The sequence below is a fragment of the Pteronotus mesoamericanus genome, unplaced genomic scaffold (assembly GCF_021234165.1).
Source record: "Pteronotus mesoamericanus isolate MK-2021 breed Mesoamerican mustached bat unplaced genomic scaffold, CSHL_Meso_final scaffold_54, whole genome shotgun sequence".
NCBI lineage: Eukaryota > Metazoa > Chordata > Mammalia > Chiroptera > Mormoopidae > Pteronotus > Pteronotus mesoamericanus.
This window is the reverse complement of record NW_026555321.1, coordinates 16,965,294-16,983,883: the sequence shown is the minus strand read 5'-3', so window position 1 is coordinate 16,983,883 and position 18,590 is coordinate 16,965,294. Positions and strand designations below refer to the sequence as shown.

At 33.2% G+C, this 18,590-nt stretch overlaps 1 protein-coding gene across 1 annotated transcript in view; it reads right to left on the bottom strand.

Moving 5' to 3' along the window:
• The window catches only part of TBC1D5 (TBC1 domain family member 5), a 490,954-nt gene that overhangs the window by 239,816 nt on the left and 232,548 nt on the right, over positions 1-18,590 (bottom strand). The window contains exon 6 of the mRNA XM_054595215.1: positions 2,958-3,027. Coding sequence (XP_054451190.1) covers positions 2,958-3,027 — 70 coding nt within the window. The remainder of the gene's footprint in view (positions 1-2,957; positions 3,028-18,590) is intronic.

The window sequence follows — 18,590 nt, the reverse complement described above, 5'->3', positions numbered from 1 at the left end:
TGACACTAACGACATTATCCCATTAACTCCTCTTTATCTTTATTATCGCCACTTACCAGGTGACACTAATGACATTATCCCATTAACTCCTCTTTATCTTTATTATCGCCACTTTAAAGATGAGGAAAGTGAGGCTAAAATTTGTCCAAAGTCTCCAAAGTATTTGAACCAACTCACTATGTTGGGTATTAGAAACAAACAAAACAATGAAAAAACAGAGACTATGCCCTCCTGAAACTGAAAATCTATAAACCACAATAATGAAACAAAATAGAAAAATACAGATTTAGGTGACAAATTCAAAAGTTAATAAAACCTCAGCATATGCTACAACAAGGGTATACCTGGTACAGGATTAAATGAGGACTAAGGCTACAAAGCTGACAATTTTTCAGGTAAGCACAAAATAATAGTAATAATGCATGGATTTGCATTTAAATTTTCAAAAGGCTTTATCTTACACATTTTATCTCAGTCTTTAAAACAGCTGTGAGAAGGAAGTATCCAGTTTACAGATGACAAAGTAAGGCTACTGATTACCCTGGACACAAGGAGATGCAGCTTGAGCATGCTCACACCAGGCTGACAGCCAGAATTGTCTAGCTGTGAAGGAAGGTCAGGATTTCTGAGGCAGTTTAAATAATACAAAGGTAAAATGGTTAGGATGTTTGAGGGTTTGGAACGTTCACATTTTTCCAATGACCTATTTCCAGTTAGTTTAAAAGAGCTATGATGGCAGGAGAAAAATAATTTTCATTTTCAAAAGTGAATTTTACTGACAATTCTGTTGCCATTTTAGTGTGATTCTGCAACAATTCCTAGGTTTTATCAGTTAACCTTAATATGAAAATATACCCCAGAGCTGTGCTTCTATGAATTCTGCATTTAACCCAAGTGTCAAATTCACAAGTAAGCTCATTATATTGTAAGAGCTATTGCCTACTGAGTAGAAAAACATTCATTTCACACCTTAAATACTATAATACTATTTAATAACAGCACTGGCCTGCCAACTATTAAAAGCTTGTTTTTATATACTGTATTACGTGAGCTTTTTATCTTGCCTTTTTAATTACAACAATAAATTAATATCCTAACATTACAACACTGACAGGCATTGATTAAAAATATATTAGTTAACAACATTAGTATTTATTGTGCAAAGTTGCATTAGGAGTTCATTTTCAAAATACAATTATCATTCAATAAAACTAAGATCCTTTATCTTCAAACTATTCAAGAAAATAAACTACAAGATAATACTGTGCATTCACATTAACACATTTCTCTTAACTTTTTATTATGTCCATTATTTACTATAATTAGCTATATTATAATGTAATTGTAAAATATAATTCACCAACTGAATTTATAAACATATAGATTTTCCTTCCTTTGAAATACATCTTTATTTTCCTTTTGTCTTGGTTATTTTTATTGTATTTATATCTAATAATGATATTACCACCATAGATTTCATATAAATTATTATATTAACATTCCTCAGTTACATGACAAATCATGAATATTTATTTAACTTTTATATTCACCTTTTTTTTTGACTGATGAGCTATAACATGTTCAGATACAGAACTCTACCTATTATTTAACATGTCCAATTCCAAGTTTATATCACACCTGAGCACTAAAATGAATGATTTGGAGAATTCCAACATTTATATGGTAGAATGGGTATAGTGAAAATATGACAACATATGATCTTTACTGCAGTGATAATACTTTCTAGAACACCATGGGAACATAAGCCTTTTGTAGTATCCATGACATTTGAACGACTGATTATTCATACAGACCCCAACCGGTATAAAATAAAGATGTCAAATATTTCAATTATCATCTCATTTCTGGAGTTCATAAACAAATTGTGAAAACTTTCACATTTACTATATTCTTATTAAGTGCTTCCTGTACCCAAAGCCCTACTCTAGATGTTAAAAGCTTGCCTGGGATCTGAGAAAACAAATAATACAGTTCCAATTAGGGATACAGAGTATGTATTCATATAAATATATACAAATTCTAAGTGTAAAATCCATATTTATTATATAAAAGGAGTGACAGCTTAATAGTCAAATGAGTTGCCAAGTGTACAATGGTTCTTGCATATATTTTACAGTGTCATTACACAAGTACCAGACCTATTTAACCGTAAGGACAGTGCACTCCAATTAAAATATTTCTTCAACAATCTGCTTTGCTATCTATAATGCCAAAATGTACTATTATTGAATCTACTTTTTTTCCCTAACAGTAAATCTAGTTCTTACATCATTTTGGTTCAGTATATAAATTTTCAAATATTACTGGAAATACTTTACTCTTTCTTCTTTTTAGGTTTCTCTCTTATGAAGGTAAAAATTCCATAAATACTCAAGCAAATTCAAGTTAAAAGGAGAATATTAACTGAACACTAGATAAGATACACATTTTCTTAACTAGTGCATTCTTTTTTAAAATCACTAATTGAGACTGTAACTGCCCTGTGTGCTGAAGAGCCAAACGGGATATTAACAAACAGCACTTAATATAACCAGGGATTACATTTTATACTCTCTTAGTTGCTCATAAACAGTATTCTTTGTTTCACAAAAAACGTAAACAAAAGGAAGCCTTTCATACTGTAATAGATAAACTGAAAAAAAAAGAAAAATGGATTCTAATGAAGCTTAACACTACTTGTGTATTCATTCCAATTATATTAATACACGTTAAGGGATATCTATAATAATCCCATTTATTCAAGAATTTAGAATATTGTAATTTCCATTACTTAATAAATGTGCAGAATTGCTTATCATAATACTTTTTACATTTGTCATATTTTTAAAGTATAGGTAGAAGTTCCTTACTACTGTAAGGTAAGGTTAGGGTCCTGTAAGATTAGGTATTTTGTACATTATCTTGTAATATTATGTATCTATGTATTCATCACCTACCTATACGAATTAAAAGTCCCATCAGAATCTAAAGTAGAACTTGTTCTTCTTCCGTTTTTATTTGAGTCTCCTGGAAAAAAAAATTTTAAACACTGAAATAATGGAGAATATAAAACTGAATATTTCAGTTGAAAAGCTACTGTATGACAACTCTATGCAGCATATTGGGTCAAAAAACATGTATCTGCTCATCCCTCCCCCAAATGTCTTTTGTAATCAGAGCTCATTAGGCCAAAAATTTATTTTGATGCTAAACTATAAACCAACACTGCTGCTTCTAACTTGAATAGAAATATTACCAAAGTAATTGCAACCAGGAACAAATAAGGTAACGGTACAGAATTTTTCTTTTTATGAATCACAGACAAGCCAAAATTTATAAACCATTTAACCATACACTAATGTTTATAAACAAAGGACACGTTTTTGTTAGTGACCAAGTCCCCCACCCTGACCACTGGTACAGCCCAAAGAGCGCAGGCACAGAGCAGAGGGGGGATGTTTTCCAGCCCCCAGTTCAGCCTGTCTAAAAAGTAGTTAAGCAAAGAAATAAGGCAGAAAGCAGAACTGGGAGGTGGTGAACAATTACATATTCCAGTGAGCTTTAAGTACATCTTAATATTCTTCCCAAAATGTTAGGTTTTAACTCTTGGCAAAAGCTCAGCAGTTTAAAAAATGAAAAAAAAAAATAATAATAACAACAACATCAAAAAGTATTTCTGCTTCGTGTGATAATATCTAACATTTAAGGGGGAAAATCATTTTCACTCAAGCAACAGGCATATTCATAAAATCAAATTTAGAAAAAATTCATACCTATCAGTTTAAAATTGTAGAAAAAAATAAATTTGCTAAAGGAGTTAAAAAATGCTTAACAATGCCATAGTATAAAATACATATTCTTACTGACAGAAATTTAATTGTAATAGTTTAAAATTTAAAATATATACTGCAATGTATAGTCTTTATGAAACCACAGTAACTCCTATAAAACATATCATTTTTTTTTAGAAACATGTTAAATGACTAGAATTTGGTTACATTTTATACTCCTAATTCCTGTAATGTAACTTTTGAACCTCAGGTTATATTCATTTTTATGATATTTAAAGCTTAATAATTTAATGATATATCCAATTTTAATTTATACTTTTAATCCACTTTCAACAACCTAAGGTGCCAGTGGAGATCATCACAGTGGTCCTGGTTAAGTCAAATAGTAATTAGAGCTTTCACTTTAAAGATGAGATTATTTTTAATTATTGAGTATAGTACTTAAGGTACCATACTTATATAATTATGCTACTCATTAAATGGTTATTGAAAGCTGAAATGTAATTTTAATGACAGCTACCTATTTTTCTTTGCACATTTTACAGTTGACAGATTAGTCAAGAATGTTGGTTCTCTTCAAAATCTTTGCAGCTGCAACCAAGTTTTAGGAGGATAAGAACTGAATTGAGCTCACTTACTGAACTCTTAGTTCTATTAGTTTTCAAAATGCGCTTCCAGTTTTTTTATTAAACAAAAATCTTAAAATGTAGTATAGAACTTGAAAATGTTAACAACTGCCATAGAAGAAAATAACCCAAAAGACAGTTAAATGTTTAATTAAGATCAATCTAGCTGGGTATACTTTGTTAATTCTTTGAAGACACTGGAACCATAAAATTACTCACTCAACATACTTCACTTCCTTCAAAAAATTAATGGCATTACAATAAAGTTTAAAAAAAAATAAGGAAAATTAGTCTCTGTCTTGCTAAGTGAAAATTTTCTACAACACATGTTATTTAACAGCTTGCAGACATTTCCTGTGAAACACTCCAAAATCAGCATAGAATAAGTACTATATCATATATTGAAAAGTATGATCCTTCTTTCTCTTTAAAACTAAAGATTATGCTTACTTAAATGCATAAAATCTCACCAATAGAACATTTCTTGCCTTCTGCTGATATTTATCAGATCAAATACAAAATCCTTCAAATAGTTAAGACTTTAGGGCTTTTCTTAAACTACTAGGTTTTGTCATTATTATACATTACAAAAGTGTTCTTTATTTTATACCTGATTTGGAATGAATATATCATATTAAATGTAACCTGCAAACATGGTAATAAGGGGAAAAAAGCAGTTTTTCTTTCTAAAAAACATACTAAATAAGGCTACAATTGTTTCTCTAAACAATATTAGAGAAAAGATTTCAGAATTTGCTATAGGAGGAAAAGGCAATACAGTTTTGAAATGGAAAAAACTGCTTTGTTCCTTCAATCCTCTAGTTGAAATTAATTATAGCAAATGTTTATGAAAACATCTGTTCCTTACAGTTATAAATCCTTAATTTTAGTATAGATGATTCCAGACTCTTATTTTGGAAGGAAATGTCTGACAATTGAAAGGTTTACAAAAAAACAGACTGAATTTATAATTCTAGAAAATTGTATATAGAGTGTGCTATATCCTGTAGAGACTTTCATTTGTTTGAAACATTTGGAGGGGTTTAAAACTGGTAAGAAAAATCAAAGGCAAACAGAAAGACTCATCTTTCACTTTTAAACTGCTTTACAGTAAAAACATATCTGTAACACAAGAAACAATGAATAAGAATTTAAAACAAACATTACTATCAACCTAATTTTTAGATAAGTATAATATACTAAGTATTAATTTTAGCAGGGATTTTAATAAGCTAACACCAGTGATCACAGGAAGGTATGTGTAGTGTTCCCTAAAAATAACAACAGAGGGTGCAAGAGAGTTTAATATAATGTTTTAAGTTGTTCTGGATTCATGAACTAAGTTATCAGGTAGTCTTACTGTAACCAGGATGCAAAGGTTGTTTTTAGAACACACACTCTCTCTTTCTCACAAACACATAAATACATTATTAAAGTAAACTTACACAAAGACTTTGAAATGCTCAAACACCACAAATACTGAAATTTAAGATAACAGACTTCCTTTTACTTGCTTAAAAAGTAGTTTAACAATAGATTACAGTTTTTAAAAAGAATTGTGATTTTTAAAGTATTTCAATATTTAACATACACTGATCAATAAAATAATCTGGATTTATTAACTGAGTAAATTTTAAATAAATGCATAAATTATATATAATATATAACATACATACTGTGTTACTATATATGGGATATAACATTGTTCAACATTATATATTTATAGAGACAGTTCATCAATTACTTGGGACCATTACAGTTTGAAATTTATATAACACCTTTATTTCTCTTTAGTTGGTTAAGTTTGTAAAATGAGGTCATAACATTCACAATTAATATAAGTTGGCTGATTTGAAAAAAAATGCTTCTAGTTATATTGCTTCATATGATATCACAAAAGGCATAGTATTCCCTACTAGTAATTTCTAATATACATTTATCGAACTTATTCAGCCAATAATATGTATAATGGCGGCTTAAATTTGAAAACTTGAAAGTTAAATTCCAGACTCCTTTTCAGCTTTAACTGCAGTCATGTTTAGTGAAGGGCATTTACAGTAACTATCTGTGCACTGTTGAGATCACACTAAACAAAGGTTTACAAGAGATTCTACAGTACTTTTTATGCACAAGCATCTGCTTTATGAAGAGGGAATCAGAGTTGTTAAGCTAGGTTAGGTTAAAAAGAACCAGAATAATGCTGTGAATAAACACATGTACTCAATTGTGTCTTCAGAGTGTATCAAAAAACACCAAGTTTCGGGTATTGCATCACACTAGGTATGAATTCTGATAGCTATTACATAATTTTTAAAAGGGTTTATCTCTGAATTATAAGAGAAATGTCACCAAGTATGTGTGATGAATATTTAATAGTAAGAGGGGAGAAAAGATCTGGTTCACACTGACAATAAAGCTATGGGTAACCACATTTTAGTTGTCATAGGATAAGATGACCTACATTTGAGTGTAAAGACCTAGAAAACCTTTTATGTCTTTTAAATGAATTAGCATTACTACTGAACTGTGTTAGTTATATTTAAAATCCCATTTTAAGTAATGATTTTTTAAAAACTTGATTCAGATGTTGACACATGAAGGCAAAGCATAAGACTTGACAACATCTATGAAGACAGTAGCCACACTAAAGATATCACCTCCTATCAGGAATCAGGTAAACAATAGTCTAGGCTAATTATTTATGCTAAAATCCAGGACCACTAATTAAGTCTAAGAATCAGCACTCAAGTAAATATAGAAAACTCATGTATTTAGTAATTTTCCATTTTCTCTATCACTGTCAATTTATCTACATTCTAATGATTTAATGGTCTTATTTAGTTCTCTATGTAATATTTAGAAATTATTTTTTAGGTAATAAAAACTCAGATGTAAAAGAGAAACACACAGGAAATATATTAAATAAATAAATTTAAGTGGACAATTTTAATTTAAGAAGAGAATATTTATGTTATTTCTATTAAATCATTAATGAAATTCTTTTAAAAAGAAAGCAGTTACATCAACAAAATGGTGGAATATACAACCCATCCTCCCTGAGAAACACTGAAAGCAAGCATTAAAAACAACTTTGGAACAACTCTGGAAAACAAATTTTTACAAAAACCAATGAACAATGGATCAAGGAAGGCAGCTTGAAAGCCCTGTGACATTTTTACTAGCCCTTGCCCTATCCCCTCCCTGACAGTTTTGAAGAGGAAAACCAGTTCCCAGTATGGGAACCTAGTACCTGGAGGGTCCAGAGGCAGTAGAACAGATTATGTTTGCAAATAACTGTGCAAATCTGTTCTAACTGAAAGGACTGACACACGATGCTCACCTCTTTTTCATCTAACTGAAAAACAAAAAAAAAAGTGCTAGGCACTGCTTTTCAACATACTGCAAAGCCAAACAAACTAAAAACCAGCAGATGTTTAAGATGGGGGAAAGATTACAACTGAAACGTAGAACAGACCACCTAAGGCCTGGGAGCAAAAGCTGGGGAGAGTTTCTTTGAAAAATTAGCAAATAGCAAAATCAAAAGCTCCCAGGTATACAGGGGAAAGTAGAGGACCATGCCCATGCCTAGGACAAGCTGCATAATCAGAATGAAACTGAGGAGACTTTAAGCTTCCAAGTTAAGCTGATCACTAGAAAGGGTGCTGGCTAACAGACAAAAGACTGTCCATAGCACAGAGGTGAATTGCAAACACAAAGAAATATTTATTTTTTGTGTTACTTTTTTTCCCCTAAGCTCCTGGCATTCAGGGAAATCTCTGTCAAAACCCTAGCAGAACATAAACTAAGAAATAAAAAATGCAATGACTATATATGTCAAGGTCTAAGTATTTGCTCCAATAGTTCAAGAAAGTCACTAGGCACATGGACCAAAACAGTTTTAAGAATATAAAAAATAGCACACCCTGAGGAATGAGAGAATCTGATACCCAGAGTTACCAAACTATAATATTCAAATAGCCACTTGTCAACAACAACAACAAAAAATCACAAAATATACAAAGAACAGAAAGCACTGTTCATAAATGAACAAAAATAAATTGACAGAAACTATCCCTGAAGAATCTAGACATTAGACTTACTAAACAAAGATTTTTTAAAAACTTTCTTAATGATGCTCAAAGAGCAAAAAGAAAACATACATAAAAAAGGAAAGGAAATCAAGTAAACAAAGAATGAACAAAATAAGAATATCAATAAAGAGATAAAAATAATAAAGGGAAACAATTTCTGGAGCTAAAAGATACAATAACTGAAATAAAAATTAAACAAAGAAGTTCAACAACATGTGTGAGCAGACAGAAGACAGCAGGCTTGAAGGTTAGACCATTAAAATTATCAAGCCTGAGGAGCAAAGAAAAAAAGGAAAAAAAAACAACAACAAACAGAGCCTATGAGGCCTGTGGGACAATATCAAGCACATCAGCAATGCATTATGTGAGCCTGAGAAGTATAAGAGAGAAAAGGGCAAGCTCTGTTATTAATCACTCAGTATATCAGTTTCCTCATCTATAAAGTGGAATTGATCATTTTTACCAGAACGTGTGGTTATGAGAATTAAATAAGTGAAAATGAAGTGTTCAGTGTAGAAGACAGCACAACGTAAGTCCTCAATAAATGCTAGCTATCATTTTCATGAACACTTTAATCATTGTATTTAAAATACTGGAACTGGTGAAAAGATAAAAGAAAGAGGCTATTAATTCTATTTAAAGAGAATAAGCTTATTGGTAGTTTAAATAACTGAAACTTGCAACTTTATTCTATTAGTAATTTAAAAACATTTCTGACATTTTTTAAATTATCAAGAAGTATTCCTTATGAATTATAGAAGGATGGCATACAAACTTTGTGGTATCCTTTAATATCCTTGCTGACGGTGATCATACCAAATATCAAATATATGTATAAAAAGAGACTGAAGAAACAGTACATTTAAATAATATTATAATCTTAAAATCTAAAGCCATCTAATGCATGAGCTTAATATATGTGTTATTAGGAATGATAAAATTTAGATAGATGAAGAACTAAAACTATAGTCATTCTAGCAAAAAACTAAAACCATCGCATATAGGAATAGTATATATTACACATACATCAGAATAAAATAAGCTTTAAACATTTCATTATTATACATTATTATAACTGAATGGAAACAAGGCCTATTTCAAAGCCTATAGTCACAAGTATTATATGACTACCCAACTGAAGTTACCACATAATAATGCAAATATTTTTATTTATTATGAATGTCATTTTTTGGGCATATTGCTATTTCTCCAGACATCCCATGGATTTAAAGCTGCTTGATATCTCAGGAAAAGAAAAGCAGACTGGGAATTATTTGAGAAAACAGAATTTTAATGCAAAATTAATCTTTCTGGGTCCTACCATCCACATTGATTAGATCAGATTATGCACATGAACATGATGATCATCCAAAATCACCTCAGAGCAGGTAGGTGGTGTGTGTGTGTACATGTGTGCAAACACATATGTAGGGTCAAATGCAGGAGTGACAGGTGAGAAGAGAGAGAGGGAGAGTTGGGGGAGGCTAAGGCAGAGAGACAGAGAGTTGAGATGAGAAAATCATTGGTGAAGTTATGGGTTCCCTACTTTTAAAAGTTTTCCCCGGTTACTGGGATGATACATGAGTCTTTTCTAGTCCAAAATAATACACTTTTACCATGCTAACAGAGACAGTCTCTTGTAGAAGGTAATGTAATTTGCCCCAAATAAGGAAATTACTGGGTATTTTATATGTCATCATTTACTACGGAATATCACTGAGACACAAGTTTGTTTTTGTTTTTTTTTATTGTGAATGTTTTTAAAATTCAAGTTTTCTTAAAGTTTATTTTTCATTACACTTGACATACAATACTACATCAGTGTCAGGTGTACAACATAGTGATTAAAGGAACATATAGCAAGGACTCATGGACAAAACCAAAGGGGAAGAGTTGAGGGAGGGAGGGGGCAAGGGAAAGTGGTGGGGGAAAGGCAGAGACAAATGTATTTGAAAAAATGAATGAATGAATGAATGAATGAATAAATTTAAAAAACAAAACAAGTTTTGATCTCATTTTCCAGCAGGAGAAGTGGATGGTATTGAGCTATGCTAACTCTGTACACTACCCCAACATGACCAGTAGCATGTACTGATTTCTGGGGAGGGGAGGAATGCAGATTAGAGATGACAAGCAGAACACTGCTATTGGACTATGTGGACCACCTGGCCCTAGAAAGCACCTTCCTAAAGTTACAAAATGCCAATGCTGTAATTTAGACATTTCCAAACACATTTATATTGAGTTGATAAACAATCGAACAGACTTTGAGAAGAGCCTCTTAAGAAATAAATGTGTTGACAAAGAATATATTTCTTTAAACTTGGAGACAGAGTATTAAGGCCAAAGATGATTATTACATAATTTGCACTTTGCTATATTTTTTCCTTAGTAAAAATTCAACGATTTGGTGTTAACTCTGGCATTTTTAGTTTTGCTACGAGTCTTACAAAAGTTTTAAAGAACACCTTCCTCACACCTACCTCCCTGACCCCTCGTCACACACATAATAGCTTTTCAAAGAGAATTTAATTAACACTTAGGGGATTCTAACACTGATATTAAAAGTATCTGTTCAGGGTACAAATAAATATATATAATAAGAGTAATATACATATTTGCTAAATAAAATATATATCTGGTATTAAGGTCTTATTTCAGTTTCTGTAAATCTCTCAAATAGTCACTGTAAAATATTTATGTAAATTGTTCTTTTACTTCAATGTACAAAAAAAAGAAATTATTTTTTTTCTACAAAATGGATTTTTTTGGGCACTTCCCATTTTCACTATTAGAGCCCATGAGAGATGATAAACACTGGACAAGACCTCATAAAATTAAAGACGCCAATTGACCCCAAGTACTTAACATTAGATAGTTAATATTAAATAACTCCCTGTAGGTATCAAAAATAAAGTAGAAATTACTTGAAAGAAATAAATTACCATCCATGAACCAGGGTCCTACTTGAGACTTTTAAATGATACCTAACTGAACGAGGACTTATATAAAAAATCTATGGGTGGGGGGGGCTTCAGGACAAGATGGAGGTGTACGTAGGTATGGTCGTTTCCTCCTACAACCAAAAGAAGGACAAAAATCAATTTAAAAACAAAAAAAGCAATGAAAACTGCCAGAAAAATGAACTGTATGGAACTCTGACAGCCAAGGAGTTGAAGAAGAAACATTCATCCAGACTGGTGGGAGAATAGATGGGCAGCTGGAATGGAGAGCATGCACAGCAAGGCAGTGGCTGGCATATAGGGGCAAGGGGGATGCGAAGCGACTGCTGGCTGACCAGCTGGTCCCACATTCACATAGGAGATACACCGAGAGGACCAACTGAGGAGGGAGAAAGACTGCGTAACCCAGTGTTCTAGTGCTGAGAAAGCAAGCCTCAAAACCTCTGGCTGTAAAAACCTGTGGGGGTTGTGGTGGTAGGAGAAACTCCCAGCCTCACAGAAGAGTTTGTTGGAGGGGCCCACAGGGTCCTAGAATGAACACGAGCCCACACACCTGGGAATCAGTACTAAAAGGGCACAATTCACTTGTGGGTAGTGGGAGGAAGTGACTGAAAGTGGGGTGAGAGCCAAGCAAGCAGCATTGTTCCCTTTCAGACCCCTCCCCCACATACAACACCACAACGCAGCAAAGTGAGTTGCCCCACCCGGGCGACTACTTAAGACTCTGTCCCTTACAACACAACAGGTGCGCCCAGACAAAGAAATATGGCCCAAAGGAAAGAACAGATCAAAACTCCAGAAAAAGAACTAAGCGATGAGGAGATAGACAACCTATCAGTTGCAGAGTTCAAAACACTGGTAATCAGGATGCTCACAGAAATGACTGAGCATGGCCACAAAATAGAGGAAGAAGTAAAGACTATACAAAATGATATAAAGGAAAATATACAGGGAACAGACAGTGAAGGGAAGGAAAATGGGACTCAAATCAACAATCTGGAACAAAGGAAGGAATAAGCATTTAACCAGAACAGAATGAAGAAACAAGAATTCAAAAAAAAAAAAAAAATGAGGAGAGGCTTAGGAACCTCTGGGATAATTTTAAACATTCCAACATCCAAATCATAGGGGTGCCAGGAGAAGAGGAAGAGAAAGAAATTAAAAACTTACTTGAAAAAATAATTAAGGAAAACTTTCCCAATCTGTCAAAGGAAACAGACATACAAATCCAGGAAGCTCAGAGAATGCCAAAGAAGTTGGACCCAAAGAGGGACACACCAAGACATATCATATTTAAATTACCCAAGATAATTTAAAGATAAAGACAGAATCTTAAAAGCAGCAAGAGAAAAGGAGAGAGTTACCTACTAAGGAGTTCCCATAAGACTATCAGCTGATTTCTCAAAAGAAACCTTGCAGGCAAGAAGGGGCTGGAAAGAAGTATTCAAAGTCATGAAAGCCAAGGACCTACATCCAAGGTTACTCTATCCAGCAAAGCTATCATTTAGAGTGGAAGGGCAGATAATGCACTTCTCAGAAAAGGTAAAGTTAAAGGAGTTCATAACAAAGTCCTTATTATATGAAATGCTAAGGGGACTTATATAAGAAAAAGAAGATCAAACACTATGAACAGTAAAATGAAGACAAACTCAAAACTATCAACAATTGAACTACAAAAAAGAAAAAGAAACAAAAACAAACTAAGCAAACAACTAGAACAGGAACAGAATCACAGAAATGGAGGTCACCTGGAGAGTTATCAGTGGGGAGAGGCAGGGGGAAGAATGGGGGAAGAGGTACTGGGAGTAAGAAGCATAATTGGTAGGTACAAAACAGACAGGGGGAGATTAAGAACAGTATAGGAAATGGAGAAGCCAAAGAACTGATAAGTATGACCCACGGACATGAACTATAGGGTAGAGGGGAATGCTGGGGGGAGGGTGGTGCAGGGCGGAGGAAGATAAAGAGAAAAAAAATGGGACAACTGTAATATCATATTCAATAAAATATACATAAAAAACGAACACAGTGGAAAAAAAAATCTACGTAAAGAGCATCACCGGCATTTTATTGATAAAATCCCAAAGCTCAGATGAAGAACCAAAGATAAATCTAGTCTTACAAAAAAATCTACTAAATTAATCACTTTAAATATGGTAATCTAAGATCATCAAATATCTTGTATGTTTACCATTTTCTTCAAATAAAAATTTCAAAATCATTTTAATTAATCCACAAAAATGTCTTATTTTGTGAATTATTTGTTATAGCACACTTGGTTAGAGTGTCATCCAGACATGCCAAGGTTGTGGGTATAATTCCCAGTCAGGGCACATACAAGAAGCAACCAATGAATGCATAAATAAGTGGAATAACAAATCGATGTTTCTCTCTCTCTTTCCCTTCCTCCCTTTGATCCTCCCTCTCTCTCTCAAAAAAAAAATTATAAAAATTGTACTCAAATATGATTTTTCAAAAAAATTTAGTCTACAAATTGATTTCTATTTACCATTTTATGATAAAGTGTAATTATTTATTAGTAAATATGACTTTCTAAACCTGATAACTAGAATATATAAAAATATAACTTTTAAACTGGCTATGAAATGTACAATAAACAAAGTTCAACTATCTTTTCAGAATATAAAAAATATTCAAAGTAGTTATGAGCCTTAATAAACACATTTACTAATTCACAGTTTTAGTCATGCACCTGGATCATGTGATAGCTTTTCTACTATTTTCATTCTTGCAACAATCATGTACTGAGCATCTCCTAGATTTTCACACTGGTGATACAGTAGTGGTAAGCAAAATCTCAAATGCCATCTCAGACATCCTTGATTTTGTTGCAAGATTAACAGAGACAGTCAATATGATGTACAATGAGAATTTTGAAAAAGTGTTATAATGTTACACACCCTACTACACAATCACGTATGAGAGAGAGGAGGAGGTCACTAAACAAATAAAAGGACAAAGAGCACTGCACAAAGGATCAGCTGGCGCCAGGTCTTTTTGAAAGTCATGCTTAGTATTTTGGTCAAGATAAACAGGAAGCCAGTAAAAGGAGGTTAAAAGCAGATGTAGAGAATGAAAAGGATTTCAACTTTTAAAAGATAACTTGAGCATCAGGGTGAAGCAATTTGAGGGTGGATGAGGAAGCAGAGCATATGGGGGGAAACTGGAGAAGAATCTCTTGTATTCCAAGATAAAAAATGATGATACAATAACTATATTGATGATACTATTACTGTATCACCTTACGTATGACAGCTTACCAAGGTTAAAGCTTGTTTACATTATTTATTGAGAGTCTACTATGTGCCAGGCACTTGCTCTAGGACCTAGAAGTACTATAATGAACAAAACAGCATGAAGTCAGGGATCAGAGCAGTTGGGGAAGAAAACACAAGAAAAAAATTTCATAACAGGTAAGTTCAGATAATTCTAAGAGCTGCAAAGAAAATACTACAGAAACATGACATTCATTGACTGAGGGAGGCTGTTCCCTGTAGGGAGAAGTAAAATCTGATTTGTGATTCCAGTAAAAAGAAAAATTTAGCCATTTAAACATCTATGACAAAGGACACAGCATGCAAAGGCCCCGCAGCAGAAGCCAGGCTTGGGTGGGGGGGGGGGAGCGGCAGGCGGGCGCGGGGAGGGTCATGCTGGCTAGAAGGCTAGGAGTAGAATAGTACGGGGGGAGGTCTGAGGTCCAAAGCACAGCTACAGACCTTGGGGTTTATAAGGAAAAATGCAGATTTTATCAGTACAATGTGAAGCCACCATACAGTTTCAAAACGAGGAAAAAGATTACAGACTTCATGTTTGGAAAAGATGATTCTAGCTACTAAGTGAATTTTGAATTGAATGGGGGGCGGGGCGGTGCAAGATGAAAGCTCAGAGATCAGCTGGGATCCAGATCATCGGATAGCCTGAATAAATGAACACTGACAACTCCATCCTTAATTCTAAGATAGTCTAAAGATTTGAAATGTGAAATCCTTTTAGTAATTTGAAATTATTTCATGGCAGGAAAGTAATACATGCATTCCTAATATGTTATTTCCGTATATAAGAAAGAACTTTCTTAATTTCAGTGTTAATAATTTTACTTATTCTTATAAATGGCTTTCTACACAGATCAGAAATTTGGTTTCAAAATAAGACTGACATATAAATTGTAAATACACACATACGAACACTAAAGTGGGACATCATGGATTACTGGTAGGACTTTCAGTCCCAGCCAACATGGAGCACAACTGCAAGTCTCTCTCCGCCATTGATCACAACTAAAGACTCTGAGCCCAATACAAAAAGCAAGTTCTTGAGGGCTCTGGGAACTTAATACTGGCAAGTATATTGGACGAGGTATGTGGCAGTGTGTTTTCTGGGGTTTTTTTTCCTCCTTCATCTCCCAACTTTGATCTTGGGTCAGGCTGAAATCTGACTGAGAACTAAACAGCAGACACAGAGAACAAACGTTCTAATCCTATTTTTATGGGACCAAGAAAAGAATTCTCTTTTCCTTTTTTTCACATTCAACCTCACAAATAGGCCAGGCCTGACTGTAGAACTACACTGCAACAGGAGGTGCATGGTACAGTAAGTGGGCACGTAAAACCCTGAGGGATAAAGCTTTCTTTTTGGAGAGAAAACTTGGAAAAGGGGCTCTTGTGTGTGAACACTGAGTGGGAAATTCCTGTTACGTTTTCTTTTCTCTCTCTTTCATGATTTTGCCACAAAAGTAGCCCCATTCATGTGAAACCGTACAACAGCACGGGAGACAAAAACTCTGCGGGAACAAGCCAGAAAGTGTGGGGCAGTCATGGAGGAGAAGGCACCGGACAGAGGACTCTCTAATTCTGCATGTGAACTGATACAAATTTTGGATTCACTCCTAAGCTGTATGTGCTCGAAGCACACCCAAAGCAGCACAACAAATGCTTTGAGAATTGACCTATGCATAAACACCAGCAGACTAAACCCTGAGGATCACACCACGTACGGACTCAGAAAAGCATTAAAAGGACATTCAAAATTGAACACCGAAATCACCAGCCACAGAAGGCAGATCTCATAGTCTGAACCTAACTGGACTGACTGAGAAAAGAAAAGGGAAAAAAGGAGAAAGGGAACAGGAAAGCAAATATTTCTCTAGATTGAACAGAATCTAGAGTTTCAAAAGAAAACATTCAAAATTTCAGGATACAATCCAAAATTACTTGATATATCAAGAACTAGGAAAATCTGGCCAAATCTCAAGGTACAATGAAATCAACAGATGCCAACCCTGAGGTGACCCAGATGTTAGAATCAGCAAAGATTCAAAGAAGCTACTATAACTTTTCTCCGTGAAGCAGCAGTATACACACTTGAAATGAAAATGATAGAAATTCACAGTAAGAAAAAGTACTAAAAAAAAATAAAATCGAAATATTTTTGTTTAAAAAATTTTTAAATATGTTTATTGATATTAGAGAGAAGGGAAGGAAGAGAGAGAGAAACATCAATGTGAGAGAGAAACATTGATTGGTTGCCTCCTGCACACGCTCTGACTGGGGATTGAACGCACAACCTAGGCATGTGCCTTGATTTGGAATCAAACTCCCAAACTTTTGGTGTACAGGACAATGCTCCAACCAACTGAGCCACATGGCCAGGGCAAGAATCACAATGAAATTTTAAAACTGTAAAGCTTTTTCATGTAACAGCGCTGAAATTTTAAAAATTCACTAGATGGGCTCAATAACTCACTGAGGCAACAGAGAAGTCAGGAAACTAGAAGATAGGTCAAGATAAGTTATCCCAACTGAAGAGGAAAGAAATGAAAAACTAAAGAAATAAGATAAACAGAGCCTCAGAAAGCTTGAGACAATATAGACAACTAGTAAATCTTCAAAATCAAACCTTTTTGAGAATATCAAAATCACACTATATGAGTCGTTGACACAATCTAATTATCTTCTCATCAGTTGTATTCAAATATGGTTTCATCAGACAGAATAAATGTAAAGATGATAAATGAAAAATGAGATGACATAATGTGGAAATTAATGTGACCCATTCTAGAATTCACTTTTCTTTCATTTCTTGGATATATTTTATTTTTCCTTTATATAAAAAATACACATATGTTAAAAGTTGTACATTTGAGAAAACCTGTTAAGACAAAAACCAGCAAAAAAAAAAAAAGAAAATAGAAAAGGGAAAAAAAGGTTTGGAGAAAGAAGAAAAAGGAGAAAGGGAAATCCAGCCATAATATAAATACACGAGGAAATATTTTTTGTTTGTCTTTCTATAGAAATGAAATCACACACAATATAAACAATTTGGTGTTCTAGTATTTCATGTATTGTAAGTTAAGCACTTTTCCCATGGTATTTTAAAAATGTTTTGCTACAAAATTTTAATTGGCTGCATAATATAAGAATGAATAAATGTTCTATACTTTACTTAACCATTTTTCTATCAATGGATATTTCCATATTTAAAATAGTTGTTTTAAATGACACTGTGATAAATATCTTTGTGCATAAATCTTTCCCTGGCTGCCTTAAGATACACAAATAAATAGTTTGATTGAAAAGTATTAAGAAAATTTCAAAATTAATACAAATTGATAAATATTACCAAACTAATACATGATTATTGTAGAAAACTTTTAAATACAGTTTAACACAAGAGAAAATACAAATCCACCATAATTATACTATTATATATTTTAACAGATTTTCTAGAATTCTTAACAAATGCAAATGCTTTCAGTCAGTTATTTCTCATTTGGAGAATTCTATATAGGATATTCTTAAGGTGAGTATCAGTAGGAGTATATTTACTTATTGGTGGTTTATAATTATTTTGGGCAATTCCTTAAAGATCAGCTATTGTTTTAAAATCCATGAAGCTATTGAAAGTTGTTTTAGATTAGTATTAAAACATACACTGTATTTAAATTATAGAATAGAGTGCATTTATTCTGCCGAAGTTAAGCAGCTAACTGATATCTATAATACCGAACTACCCACCAAGATGATCTGACCCAATGTCTTACCTTAAGGGTGCATACATTTAAGTCAGGGAAAAATATTTCATGACTACATTTATTTGTAG